Raw genomic sequence first — 15,564 nt, forward strand, 5'->3', positions numbered from 1 at the left:
CATGCCAGCAGGGGAAGGGGCAAAAGGAGAGGGAGAGGGAGAGAATCTCAAGCAGACTTCCTGCTGAGTGCAGAGCCTGATGAGGGCCTCGATTTCAGGACCCTGAGACCATCACCTGAGCTAAAATCAAGAGTCAGACACTCAGGGGACTGAGCTACCCAGGCACTCCTTTTTATCACTTATCAGAAGAGCAAAAATAAAGTTTGATAATACCCTATACTGAAAAACATGCCTGTTTGTTGGTACAGCCTCCAACGAGGATTTATGTAATATTGCTATGACAAATAATACTTGTCAAAATTATACATGCATATAACCTGTGGCCCAGGAATTCTACTTCCAAAACTTGGTCCGACAGGTGTACATAAACAAAATTATTCATTACATTACTGTTAAGGTTAGAAACAATCTAAATGTCATCAACATAAATAAATGATGATCCTTCCATTATGCAACAGCCATAAAAAAGAATGAAGAAGCTTTTTTATGTTTCAAAATGGAATAGGCTTCAACTTATATATTTTTAAATGAGAAAAGATACTAAAAATACTACATAAAAAGTAATATTTGTGTTTTTTTAAAAAGATGGTTGCACAGCAATGTGAATGTACTCACATGAATGCCAATTCACCTAATGCTATATACACTTAAAAATGGTAAATTTTATGTTATCTTTCCACAAAAAAAAAAAAAAAAGAAAGAAAGAAAGAAAGAAAGATAAAACAGAAGACAACATATTTGCTATTGCTTGCTTAGCCAGAGTGTTTCCAGAATGCTACACAAGAAGCTGATAAAGGCTGTTTCCAAGGAAGGGGAAGTGGGGGTCAAATTTTTCTCTGTATACCTATGTATACCTTTTAGACTTTAAACTATGTGAACGCATTAGCTAGCAACAAACAAATAATATGAATTTTAAAACAAACAAAGCTTTTAAAATGAACTTCTGGTTAAAACTGTTATACAAGGGATGCCTGGGTAGCTCAAAAGTTGAACATGTGCCTTCAGCTCAGTGCATGATCCCGGAGTACCAGGATCAAGTCTCACCTCAGGCTCCCTGCTGGGAGCCTGCTACTCCCTCTGCCTATGTCTCTGCCTTGTCTCTGTGTCTCTCATGAATAAATAAATAAAATCTTTAAAAAAACAAAACAGAACTGCTATACAACTTTTACTAGGTTTTACACCCAATATACATATTTGTTAGTCTAGAGCAAACTACAGCCCAAAGGCTAAATTCAGTTCAAGTCCTATTTTCGTAAGCAAAGTATCATATGAGGACATCCATGTTCATTTATTATGCAATGCCTATGGGTGATTGAGGCAAAGCTGAGTAGCTGCAATAAATAACATATGGCCCTTAAAACCTACAATATTTATCACCTAGCCCTTTTAAGAAAAAGTTTGCCCAAACCTGCCCTAGAGCAATTACAAAATTTAAATATCAAATGGATTTCCTGATGTTCATTTTTATGTAGTTACCCAGATTTTGCAAATATTCATGATTATTAAGTAGGATTTTAACCTCCCAACAATTTAAATTATTAGCACTGGTAAATAAAAATCAAATAATAATTTACTTGAGTATGTTAATACCAATCAGATAATGAAAATGATCAGAGAAAGTTACTCCTTAATGCATGCACCTTCTAGAAAACAAACTCTAAATGTATTCTAAGGTGGTACAAATTACCAACGTAAGTAAAAAATTTTATTTAAAAAATAATGACTGAATCTTCCTAGATGATGAATGCATCTAAAACTAGATAATGAATATATTTAGAAAGCTTAAATTAGGGATCCCTGGGTGGCGCAGCGGTTTGGCGCCTGCCTTTGGCCCAGGGCGCGATCCTGGAGACCCGGGATCGAATCCCACGTCGGGCTCCCGGTGCATGGAGCCTGCTTCTCCCTCTGCCTATGTCTCTGCCTCTCTCTCTCTCTGTGACTATCATAAATAAATAAAAATTAAAAAAAAAAAAAAAAAAGAAAGCTTAAATTATATATGTTCTAGTTAGCACCCTCCAAATGTATGTCTTTTGATAAAGTTACTAAGTGGAAAAAATACATTGCTCACAATGACAGGGAAAATCAAAACCTGTCCCTCTATACCACAAAGCCAGCTGGACAGCAAGTGGACAGCAGAGAAAAGTCTTCTATGGCAAAACTCGAGGCATTCTGAAGTGAGATCATCATCACCACATACAAGACAGGAAGCCACAAGCATTGATGTGAGGTGAGCTAGGGGAGGCCACGGCCTGGGAAGCTGGAGATGATCCTGACTCTGCCCTACAATAGCTGGTATGGCCTCAACAGCTCCAACTTAAGTTTCTTCATAGAGCACATAATGATAACAAGTTCTACCTCCTTGAACACCCTATCATCTTTGCTACTTACAGAAAAGTCAAAGGAACAAGTACAGTAGATCAGAACTAGGTCTCTTACACTGATTAGCTGGAATAGCCCTGCGAGGAAGGGCTGTCATTACTCACCCACTAAACATTTCTATGGACAAATGAAGACCAAATCAGGCTTCCAAGGCCCAGAATTTATCAAATGTCCAGAGAGAGGATAAAAACTAACCATCTGCAACATCCTTTTAAAAACCAAACTTAAAAAAAAAAATTCTACTAAACAACAGTTTCCATGTTGTATAAGAGTTTATAAATTGTAATCTACTGAGCTTCAAGGGTTGTGTAAATGGGTATATTTTAAAAAATAAGATTTTTTAAAAACTAAAACGAAAAATGTACATTTAGATGTGTCCCAAACTTAAAAGTTAAGACAACACAATCCACCAGTACACATAACTCTGTACTACCAGGTTAGCTCAGTATTGTGCTATACTTGGAACAAAGCTTTCCCTCTCATCTCTGATTAAAAGTGATCACACAGCATGCACTTTAGGAAAAAGTCACCCATACAGCCCCATCTCACAAAAAGAGAAAAACTACAGTCACTGAAATGTTTCTTGGCAACTGTCATGCACAACCCTGAATGCATATCAGACTTCATGGGAAAAAGCATGCCATTCACATTTCAAACTCAAAAGTAAAGACGATCTATTTTGAACCTTCAAAACTACTGCTTTTAAACTTGTTATACATTTTGTGGTTCTATGAAAAATTTCATTAGGAAAAGGGTTCTGATGTTGAAAAGGTTTGAAAACCACTGACTTAAGGCTTACTAAAGGTCATAAATAATCAGGTACTATTTGAGACCATTTATGTACTCTGAATTCCCAGAGGTTAGCATGAAGGGTACTGAAAAACAAAGAAACGCCAAAGAATCCTATCCAACATAACCATGACTTACTTGAAAAACTCAGGTTCCCTGGATAGTCCAGGCAGCTGCCAAGACACGCAGGGTATTTATGACAGCCTTTGGAGTCAGCCAGCCAGCAACCACCTCCACCAGAACTGTCATTAAGAGCAAGAGAAGGGCCAGAGGCAAGCAGGTGCAGGCCAGTGATGCTGTCCCCAAGGAGACAGGGAGGCCTACACCACAGGCACATCCCAGAGATGAAGATGACAAGATACAAATGTCAGGAAATTAAAGAACAAGAAACAAACAAGTTATAAAACTGGCCTCCATTTCTTAAGGCCATATAGAAATTTTACATCGGAGAGAATGTAAGGGACCATAAGAAGATTCAACTACTACTCCAGAGATTCAGATCCCTGCTGTTTAACTCCTCACTGTGTGACCACAGGCAAGGCCCTTCCCATTTGTTGGTCCCAGTTGCCCCAAGCAACTGGAGGTGCCTGGAGCAGGAGGTGTTCAGACTCAGTGATGTTTCAAGTCCTCTCTTAGGCTATTAATAGGCTATTTACGCCAGCCTGTGATTCAGTGGAAGCCAAACTAAAGAGTAAATAAAAATGTGCTGCTGATAATACTGTCTATCGGGCCGGGGATTCTAACATGACTCATTCAAACTGCAGTTCCTCAAAATTCCAAGGACCAGTTTGTGTTTTTCTATGCTTGTCTCCTAGAAGCTCTACCTACCTGAATCATGAAGTCATTTTCCTCCTGAACCTCACAGATGCAGCGGACCACTTCAAAATCATAGCGGTCATCCCCATCGAGTTCCTCGTCTGGGTTGGTGGTCACATCAACATCTTGACTATACTCTTCGTCGCTCCAAAGAAAGCTCTCAGAAGAAGACTCACTCAGATTATCCTCCTCTGAGAAGAAAGGAAAAACAACAATCACAATTTTAAAGTATAGTTACAAAATTCTCAAAAACCTAGAATGTTAAGAGTGGAAGTGACCTTCTAGCCTCACTCCTTTATGACTTTCACAGAGCTGGGAAACAGGACCTCCAATCTGTTCCTTGGGCCTGTCATCTAGCAATAACCCAAATGATATATGCTGCCTAGTGATGAACTGAACTCGATTTCCTCATTTTACTGAGAGTGAGGCCCATAGTAAATGGCATCTCAAGGTCACAGAGCTCATTGACAGAGAAGCTGCAACTTCTCATGGACTACAGAGATCATCATCCTAATGACTTAAACATGTTCCTCAACCTCATCTCTTCCAGCCAGAATGGCTTACTGTCAAGTCTACATCCAGAGCTACCTTTAAAACTCTGTAGACAATGGGAAATGAAGAAGGGGCAGATTCCAGGGATAATCAGAACCAGAATCACTAGATCTCGGTGACTGATTAGTTATAATGACAGCTAACCTTTACTGATTACTTATTTTGTACCAGACACTGTTCTAAGTACTTTCCATATATTATATTAACTCATAAACTCACACTCTCTAAATTGCTAGAGAAGATGATTCAAGGTTGACTCAAGATCCCCCCAAGCAACCAGGTTAGATATAGAGTCCATCAAGAAGAAATGCAGGAATGAAAGGGGCAGGTGTGAAAGAGAATGGGGTATGATGGATTTGGTTATAGACATACTGGCTGGAGGTAAGAGACCAACTAAACCAAAGTTGGATAAATAAAAATTAAAAAAAAATTAAAAAAAGGGATCCCTGGGTGGCGCAGCGGTTTGGCGCCTGCCTTTGGCCCAGGGCGCGATCCTGGAGACCTGGGATCGAATCCCACGTCGGGCTCCCGGTGCATGGAGCCTGCTTCTCCCTCTGCCTGTGTCTCTGCCTCTCTCTCTCTCTATCATAAATAAATAAAAATTTTAAAAAAAAAAAAAAAGACCAAAGTTGGAGAGAAGGGAAGTTCAGAAAAGGCACACCTAATAGCCTTTGCTTTAGTTGATGTACTTCTTTATTTTGAAAACAGACTGTACTTGCAGAGGGCCTGGGGAGTAAGTTACAGTATCAACATAATCCAGCCTTCTCTGAGTACAGGGCTATTACAAATGATCAAGTCAGCAGACAGCCTCCTTACCAGATACTTTCACTTTCCCTTTATGGTTTCCAGATTCTGAGCCATGGAGCTGTGGGCTCATATGGACCCCAGACTTATGTGAGGACCCACACCTGTTGACAGCAAATGCCTTGGGTGGAGAAGGTTCCTGGGAGGTATCACTGACCTCCTCACTGCAAGGGCATTCTGGAAGACAGGATCAAGAGGAATTAGCACCCCCACATATTATCAGGGCATTCCAGAATCAATCCTATCCAACCAACAGCTTCACTGTTCAAATAATTCCAAGACAAAGAGGCAATTAAACTATAAAGGGACAGATTTAGGGATTAATACTTCCAGCAACCCCCAAGAGCCTCAAAATCAAAAGCTTCCTCCTCACCATCACCCTTCTCCTCTTTTTTCTGATAACACTGTTTTTCTAAGCCAGAAGATACATTAAGAATAAACATGGCATCCCTTTGGCTCCCAAAGTTAGAACACTGATTTTTCTTAACCAACATCTTGTAGGAGCTAGACACACACTTTATAAGAAGTGAATCCTTTATTGAAAGGGTCCAGAGATATGTTTTTAAGAGTTGTGTGTAGGGGTCCGGGGAGGTTCAGCCAGTTTAGCATCTGCCTTCAGCTCAGGTTGGGATTTCAGGATCATGAGATCGAGCCCCACTTTGGGCTCTGTGCTCAGCACAGAGTCTGCTTAAGAATCTCTCTCCTTCTCACTCTGCCTCTGCCCCTCAACCTCAGCTCTATTCTCATAAATAAATAAATAAACAAACGAACAAACAAACCTTAAAAAAAAAAGAACAAGAGTTGTGTGTACAAGGGGCGCTTGGCTGGCTCACCTTGTACAGCATGCAACTCTTGTGAGTTATGGCCCCACGTTGTGTGTAGAAATTACTTAAAAATAAAGTCTTAAAAAAAAAAAAAGAAAGAGTTGTGTGTGCAAACAAATACAGTCATTCATCTATATATCTTCTACTATAATGCTTTCACACGCACTACCCTATGACAGGTCACACTGGCCAGTGCAGCAAGAAAGAAGGCCTTCCTAAATGTCAATATGGCCTTGTAACACCTGGGATGAATAGATTCCTCCCCTACCAAGGGGAGGCTGAGCCCACAAGCTCCTGTAAAGGCCTTCTGGACCCTCTTCTCCTCCATGCAAGCTCAGAGACCAGGACTGGGGACAAAGTAATCCCTCCACACCCATGGTAAGAAACCCAAGTGAAACACCCCAGAGGATAAAAAATTACCAGGTTTGGTTTTCTTTTTCTTTTTCTTTTTTTTCTTTGGCTTCACTCTCACAAATTCTTTGAATTTCTTCTCTTTATTCTTTTCCTTATCTTTTGCAGCTGGAATTAAAAATAAGTGTAAGTCTTGGCTTTCTAACATTTTGTTTTCAACACTAAGATGTTTATTCTCAAGTAAGTATGTCCAATGTGAAGAACTAAAATAGGCAACAGAGATGCCTGGGTGGCTCAGTGGTTGAGTGCCTGCCTTTGGCCCAGGGCGTGATCCTGGAGTCCCAGGATCGAGTTCTGCATCGGGCTCACTGTATGGAGCCTGCTTCTCTCTCTGCCTATATGTCTCTGCCTCTCTCTCTCTGTGTCTCTCATGAATAAATAAATAAAATCCTTTTTAAAAAATTTTTTAAAAATAATGAAAAATAAAATGGGCAACAGAACAGAGTTCTAGATCTGGTTCTGCCTAGGAGGTTACTTTCTATCTCTCTCAAGGCTCTGGAACCACCTTCTCCATCATCTAGCCTTCAGATCAATGGTGAGCAAACTCTGGCCCACCACCTGTTATTTTAAGTTTTATTAAAATACAGTAGGCTTATTCATTACATATTGATGATGTGGCTGCTTTCATGCTTTAACAGCAGAGTTGAGGAGTGAAGATGAAGACCTTATGGCCCTCAAAGCTGAAAATATTTGTCTGGCCCTTTACAGGTTGAGTTTGCCAACCCTACATAGCCCATGACTCCTCACTGGCTATATATTACAATCACTGGGTGAGATTTTTAAAAAGTGAATGCCCAGGTCCCACCCACAGAGATGCTGATTTACATGGCTTAAGGTGTGACCTGTATGTCAAACATTTTGTTTCTTTTTTTTATAATTGAGGTACAATTCACATAATGTAAAATTACTCATTTAAAAATGACAGTTGACACCTTCGAAATACCACAACTTCCTTATCTGCTACTCTTCATAGCAAACTCAAGTCCATCAACACTCCCTATCCAAACTTCTCACTTCATAGTTTTTCCTAATTCTATTCTAAAAAGTTTCTCACCTATCACTCTGAGACTATTATCAGTTTTCAAAGTTAACAATAGCTCTACCATTGCAAAAACCCAGTTGTTTTGCTTATAATATGTCCATGGCATTTCAAGTAATTGATCATACCTTACTCTGTGTAAAGAAGTGTTTAAGCACACATATCCTAGGACTTAACCACTCTACTCCTAGATATTTACTTAGGAGAAGAGATACTGTGTCTACACAAAGACGTGTACATGAATGCCCACTTAAGCTGTAGTTGGATCACACAAAGGAAAAACTGCCCAAATGTAAATCATTTGTGGTGTGTTCACACAAAGGAATATTTTTCAGCAATAAAAGCATGAATTATTAATATGTGCAGTAAAGTAAGTGAATCTCAAGGTAAGTATGTTAAGTGAAAGGAGCCAGATAAAATCCATGATCCCATTTGTATAAAATCCTAGAAATGAAAAGTAATCTATAAAAACAGAAGGCAGAGTAGTGGCTTCTTGATGAAAGGAAGGGATGGGTGGAAAGGAGGAATTAAAAAGGGACATGGGGTGGGGGTGCGCCTGGGTGGCTCAGATCATGATCCTCGGGTCCTGGGACAGAACCCTGTGTCAGGCTCCCTGCTCAGTAGGGAGTCTGCTTCTCCCTTTCACTCTGCCCCTGAGTGTCTCTCTCTCTCTCTCTCTCTCTCTCTCTCGTATGTGCACATGCATGCTCTCTAATAAATTTAAAAAAAAAATCTTAAAAAAAGTTTTTTTAAATAGAAAAAAGGGGGCATGGGGAAAATCTGGAAGGCAATTAGATGTATTTACTATCTTGACTATGTTGCTCTTCAAATTATACAATTTAAATATGGGCAGTTCATTGCACAATTAAGCTTTGATAAGCTGTGGAAAAAAAAACAAAAACAGTGATATGTAGTACATTCACAATGTTGTGCAATCAGCTCTTCCTAGCTCTAAAACATTCCCATCACTCCTAAGGAAAATTCTTTACCACTAAGCAGTTTCTCCCCAGCTCCTCAACCCCTAGCAGACCACCAATCCACACGTGTGGGTACAGATTTATCTATTCTGGACATTTCATATAAATGCAATCACATAACACGTGACCTTCTGTGTCTGGCTTCACTCTTCAAGTGATTCTGATATGGAATCAAGATGATCACAAAGCAATTATGGGGTAAGGTAAACAATCAGATTCAACTGATTTTAACTAAGTCAATACAAATAGGATTTCCTGTTAGTTGTAACTAAAAGTATCCCAAGTCTTGCAGATGGTCTGAAATGTGGTCGGTCACCTTAAACTTTAAAGATTCCCCTCCTGAGGCTTCAATTAGAGGAGTAAACAATGAGGATAAAAAGAAGAGCTATTCTAGAAAGTTGTTCTATCGAGGCCTATGTACTCTGAACACAGAGGGAAGAGAGAAAGTCTTCAGAGGCTCACCCTGGCTATCGGCTGAAAACTGTGAAGTCACACGTGGCCTGAGGAGGCAGAACTAACAAGAAGAACTGTCCATCATTGACAAGCTAAAGTAGGTGATGCCCTGAGGTACAGAAGCAGACAAGGTGACAATAGGCAGAACTCGTACACAAGAAATCTCCGGCAGGGACACACTCCTACTCCCCACTCCAGGACCCAGGGGCAGGGCATCCTTCCCTGCAAACCTACAAGACCACACACAGCCTAGAGTGAGGGTATAGCCTCTGCCATTAGATTCAAATCGTGGCTTTACCACCTGCTAGATGCACAGATATTGGTTCAAGCTAATCCATCTCATTTGCATTTCAGTTTCTAATTTATCAACTGGGCACAACTGTACCCACCTCACAGGGTCTGTTTTGAGAATTATTATTTTTTAAAATTTATTTATTTATTCACGAGAGATACAGAGAGGGGCAGAGACGTGGACAGAGGGAGAAGCAGACTCTTCGCAGGAGCCTGATGTGGGATTCGATCTTGGATCCTGGGATCACGACCTGAGCCAAAGGCAGACACTCAACCACTGAGCCATCCAGGTGTCCCTGTTTTGAGAATTAAATAAGACAGTACTAGTAAAGAGGCTGGAACAGTGCCTAGCACATGGTGAGTTCTCAAATGTTAGCTGTTGCTATCTTGTTTGTGATACTGTCTCCCAGGAAGATGATGCTCATCTGCTGTCAGCTCTCTACTTGGACAGCTTGACCAATTGTCCCGCGAGCCACACAATATGAGCCTGACTACAGGGCTTCTTCCAAATTGCCCAAGCTTGGCTGCACAAAGAGCAATTTCCTGCCAAAACTCTGGATCAGAGACTAACTTGACACCTGAGGCAGGTGAGGCTTTTCTAGGATGGCCACTTGTCATCTTCTCAGCCTATAGGTGCCCATTAGAAGTACTAGAGCCCTTCTTCCTCCCTCTGTACAGCCTGCTCCCTATTTCTCCACCAGACTATCACCAGCTTATGAGAGCAGGACATTTAGCTCCTCCTTCCAGGAGGAAAAGGCACAGAGTAACATCACCATTATCTATGCAGAAACTGCTATACACCACAGAGCACAGCCACGTATGTGGCTGAGACAAGCAGGCCTGAACATGTTCTGACCTGTATGAAAGGACAGCAAGCAGCTCAAGGGCAGAGTGAAGTGGGCATGCTCTTGGAGGGATTTTCTCATTGTGTATCACAGGAGGTGGTACTTGTGGCTTCACACTACCATTTCATCACGCCTACCTTCCCAGTCTCATTTCCCAGCAGTCCTGCTGCCCCCACCATGGATCCCACCCAAACACTAGCCCCACAGGGCCCTCCAACAAATCCTTCTCTCAAACCCTGCATTTTTTCTGCCTTAGCTCACATGGCAGAGACTTCTATGTATCCTCCAATACTCATTTCTCCACTTCTTTCATAAGAAAAGAGTATGTCTTCCAGCTTCTCCTGAGCAAGGTGGGGCCAGAGACAGATGTTCTGGCCTATGGGCTAAAAACAGAAGTGATGTGTGTCACTTCTGGGTTGTACCCTTAAAAGAAAAGAGATATGCCCTACTCTTCCCTTCCTAGAAGCTAAAAGACAGGCAAGGTGGTAAGCAATTCTGGACCACCCAGAGAAAAGCAACACCTAAGAATAATGCAATGCTGAGCTGGCCTTGGACAACTTCAGAGATCTACAACAGAATCACCATGCGGAGTTTGTGATTTGACCTGAGAGGGGGATAAACCTCTTCCTCGTTCAAGCAGGCCACTTTGGTTCTCACTTTTAGGCACCATAATCTGTTAAGTTCATATTTGCTCTCTTTCCTTTAAGGGGAGAGAGAGCACATTCCTGTAAGAAAGCCAGTTTATTGCCACAAGGCATAGATGGTAACAAAGAATGATTGGGCCCACTCTAGTGCCCTAAAACTCATTTGGGCCTAAAGCTGAGGGTTACGCAGAGCAAGAATATGAACCAAGTGGATGTGACAATAGGTAATAAGCACAGGTGAGGTTTCCTCTGATTCTAGAATATTCTTTCTGGGACAAACCACTACTCGGGACTGAACTCACCTATGCAGAAACAAATCCAAATGCCAAGGAAGCCTGAACTTGCCACTGGAAGATAATTTATTAAACGGATTCTGGTATTCTGAGAAACCTCATTTGGAAAAGCAAATCTAAACTGACTTTCCAAATTCATTTATGTGACAAAAGGCTTGGCTGAGGAAGGGGGAAATATCTAAAGGCCAGAGTCAGAAGGGCACCTTAGGGATGGATAAACGATCATAGCCACTTACTCTCTTTGATGCCTCTGAACCTCCACTCTGCTGGGTCCCAACATGGCTATGACTTTCCTATTTTCTGGCCTTGGTTCAACTCCTTTACCCTTACATTTTAAGGCTTAACTCAAATGCCACCTATCCTCTCAACATCCCCAGCCCCTGCTCTACAGGCAAAATCTGAATCTTTTATCCACAGCCCTTTATATGTTCCTAATGTAGAACTTAGCCCTTTTTACTGTATCTGATTATGGGCTTTTTCTCCTCAAATGAAAGGATCTTGTCTCATTCATACCTGATCCTACATTATCACTTTAAAAATAAGGAAATCAGATCCATGAAGAGCACAGATCACAAGTGAACAGCAGTAGGACTGCTATTAAGATTCAGTCTGTGGACTCTCAGACCAGAACTGCTTCTCTTGCTCAGCAGGGAAATTGAAAGAATAAAAAAATAATCTCTGCAGAACATTTTCCGGTCCTCATGGAACAGAAGCACCAGGAATCTCCATCTAAGAACTCCATTAGATCTCAAGGTCCCATATGCTATAATCAGAGCACTCAGTATAAAGGGAGTACTTTTTTACATTAATTATCCCTAAGCACCGCAAGTCCTATAATAGTCTGTTTTACACTTAAGCATAATGTCAAGTTCACAATGTCTGTGAACGAGAACACAGTCTGCCTGGAGTCAGTCTAACATCTCCCCATCTGAACCCACTCCCCATCTGAAATTTCAACCCGAAGGATAAAGGCTTTCTTAGAAATCTGAGCAAAACCTAGATATGTTGAGAACAGGTAAGCTATTAAGCTGGTTTTCTTTCAAATCTTGAGAAATTTAGTTATCAAATTAGTCAAGTATTCAGCAAAACCATGAGGAAACAGAGGGAAGCTTTGACAGAAGGAAGTGAGAGGAGATGCCTAGAACAGGGAGAGCTCTCTGGAGGCTTGGGGTCTGTGGAATCTTCTAAATACCCTGCTGTGTTTGCTCTCATTGACAGCATCATGATGAAGGCTGAACGTATCTATTGACCCCAGCTCGGTGATGACGATGAGGACTGAGGCTCCTGCTGGTTAGCAGCACAGGCAGGACTAGTAGCCAGGGTTATCATTTCCCACCTAGAACACAGCAAGGTAAATGGTCTGGTTTCCTTTAGCCTGGTAACAACTGCTGGCCATCTCTGCACAGGAGAGTTGTGAAATCATCCATGAAATCTGTGTCCATTTGACATGAGGACAGGGGTGTGTTCCTTCCTGACTACACAAAACTACTCTCCATTTAAGAGCATATAGGAAAGGGATGACCAGGTTATACCCCAGACAGTGAGTGGCCTATGAGTGCCTCCAAATGAACCAGTTTTACAGAGGGCCAGCAGGGAAGTAACAAGTTAAAGAACAGGAATTTAAAAACTCCTTTTGTTCACCCTAAAACATCTTGTACTGTCCACCCCTGCCAGCCAGGTGAGTATACCCACAGCAGGTCTTATTATTAAAAAGGAAACCGACAGGGCAGCCCCGGTGGCGCAGTGGTCTAACGTTGCGTTATGGGGTGTGATCCTGGAGACCCGGGATCAAGTCCCCCATCGGGCTCCCTGCATGGAGCCTGCTTCTCCCTCTGCCTGTGTCTCTGCCTCTCTCTGTGTGTCTCTCATGAATAAATAAATAAAATCTTTTTAAAAAAATTTTTTTAAATAAAAAATAAAAGAAATACCTATGTATTTTAATGGAGAAGCTATAAGCCGAAAATATATAATGAGGTTAGAATTTCAGGTAAAAAGAAACTGAAGAGCTTGTGGAATTTACTGAAAACTCATTAAAAAGGCCTCTTCGGATGCCTGACTGGCTTAGTCAATAGACCATGCAACTCCTGATTTGGGGTCATGAGTTGGAGCCTCACATTAGGCACAGAGATTACTTTAAAAAAAAAAAAACAAATCTCCAAAAGAGTTCTTTGTAATAACACATAAACATGAGATTTTTGTGGTAACCCTTACAACCATCCTTGTTTCTATGCAAAATAAACAGTGCTGTTAGAACATATCTTCAGTTGCAATTAAGAGGAAATTGAACTTAAATTTGGAAACAGCAAGAGAATCCCACACAAGTTTTAGTTCTTTTGTTTTTTTTGCCCTGCTAAGCAGGTATGGAGTAGATTTGGGGGACAGGATGACTGCACCCACGCTGTTCTGAGCTCAAGTTCACTGCTGGCTTCTGAATGAGCTTCCTTTCCTTGACTGTCCCCATTTATACTAGGATGACAAGGCCTTCAAAAGCTAAGTGACTTCACAAAATAACTTGAGCAGCAGGAGGTTGAGATAAGAATAACAGATAAGTATTTCTATTTCCTTTAGGAGGGCCACAGCCCCATGATGCAACTCCTAAGGATCACTTGTGATTTTCAGTCTTTGAGATTCAATTAGACCAGACCAACCTAATGCTGAGTTTGTGAGAGAAATGCAAGCAATGTGACCTGAGCAACAGAGTTCAATATAATATAGATACAACACAGAACCAAAATACTTACTTGGAGAACTGGCAGAGACCCGCTTCCTGGTCAAGCTCTCCTGGTTGGCCTTGTCTGAAGCTGAAGAGCCTCTTGTTTGGACATGCTTCTTTCCTGGACTCTCCTCTGGCTCTGGTGACTTCTCCATCCCGTGGAAATACTTCATGTGATAGTGCAACAGTTTGGCCTTGCGGAAAAATTTTAAACAATCCACAACCTTGCACCTGAACTTGTGATCTAGGTCAACAACTGGTGCTTTACATGTCACAAAATCATCTGTTTTCTTAAAAGTATTTGTTACTGAAAAACAAAACAGAAACAAAAACAAAAATCCCTTGTGTTTATCCTAGTTATTATAACATATGCATTAACACATGGCAATAGAAAGTGAAAGAGCAAAATGCATATGTAGCTGGAGACATCAGACAGACATCCATTACCTCCCCAGATTACTATTTGGAGAGAATGGTAAATAATACAGACTCAACCATGATTCATCTTCTGACAGAATAGATCAACATGTTTTTTCTTTGTTAAGCAGCCATACAAGTTCCCAAGGTTATAGACTGTAGGGAAAGAGTAGGGGAATATCCTTAAAAACAAACCAAAAATCAGGGACCCAACCCAGCACTTATAACTCATGAGTCGGATCAAATTCAAACTTACTACCATCCTGATACTTGTGAGTGTGGACAGAATTAGGGAATATTCTGGTGGGAATCTCTTTATGAGGGATCACACAATGGTTTTTGCACAGAAAGTGTTAACTGTTGCAAAGTTTTTTGAAATTTTGCTATGTGTACTTTGAGCAGAGACTCAGAGACAGTAAGAAAAAAAAACGCAACCAAATAAATGGATCTTGAAGACATGAGGACAACTCAAGTCAATGATCAAATTTAAAAAGGCAAAAAAAGTTTGAAATACTCCCCACAAAAAAACAAATAAACAGAAGGCAATGGTCTGTTGTGTATCAATGACAAAAAACAGAGCTGCATTCCATAACCAGAAGATATTTTAAAAATTTTAAACTCAATCTATATCACTCTCTGTATTTCAAAATCAGCACTAGGGTATGATTACAAAGCTGCTATGCTTGGTGATCTGACAGATGTCATTTTATGGACAATTTAAACAAGTAAGAAATTATATATATATACATATACATCCCAAAGCAGAAAAGCCTTAAAATCATGACAAGATATCTATGACAAGAGATAAAAGAGGTTCGAATCAATAAGATGCAGTTAAGAGAAGAATAGTAATATGAAATGAATTGGAATACATAGACAAAAATGGTTGTGCTGGAAACCATGTCAGTGGAAAAATTCAAACCTCAAACCTCTAATACATCCTAAAATTATTTCTTAAAAGAAATTATAAGCAATTTTCTGGAATTTACTCCTCTTGGACCTATTAAAAGTTGAACCATATGAATGTGCCATTTTTGTAATTAAGAAAGTTAAATATTGGCTATTTCATACGGTTCAACCTAATAATTCCTTTTTCTATTATGACAGTCTTAAAAATCAATGCAGACAAGGGATGCTTGGGTGGCTCCATCAGTTGTGTGACTCTTGGTTTTGCCTCAGGTCATGATCTCAGGGTCATGAGACTGGGCCCCATGTGGGGCTCTATGCTCAGTGCAGTCTATTTGAGATTCTCTCTCTGGCTCCCTATCCTTTTGCCCCTCCCCCTGCTCATGCTCCCCCTTCTCCCTCTCTGAAATA

At 40.7% G+C, this 15,564-nt stretch overlaps 1 protein-coding gene across 4 annotated transcripts in view; it reads right to left on the minus strand.

Moving 5' to 3' along the window:
• The window catches only part of PHF20 (PHD finger protein 20), a 149,203-nt gene that overhangs the window by 22,897 nt on the left and 110,742 nt on the right, over positions 1-15,564 (minus strand). For 3 of the 4 annotated variants that reach the window (XM_041732612.1, XM_041732613.1, XM_041732611.1), the window contains exons 10-13: positions 13,859-14,137; positions 6,585-6,683; positions 5,353-5,517; positions 3,997-4,175 (exon numbers count right to left, since the gene is read on the minus strand). In XM_041732612.1, the coding sequence (XP_041588546.1) occupies positions 3,997-4,175; positions 5,353-5,517; positions 6,585-6,683; positions 13,859-14,137 (722 nt within the window). The remainder of the gene's footprint in view (positions 1-3,996; positions 4,176-5,352; positions 5,518-6,584; positions 6,684-13,858; positions 14,138-15,564) is intronic. The other variant, XM_041732614.1, reaches the window with a different exon arrangement.

This window comes from Vulpes lagopus, chromosome 18 (genome assembly GCF_018345385.1).
Source record: "Vulpes lagopus strain Blue_001 chromosome 18, ASM1834538v1, whole genome shotgun sequence".
NCBI lineage: Eukaryota > Metazoa > Chordata > Mammalia > Carnivora > Canidae > Vulpes > Vulpes lagopus.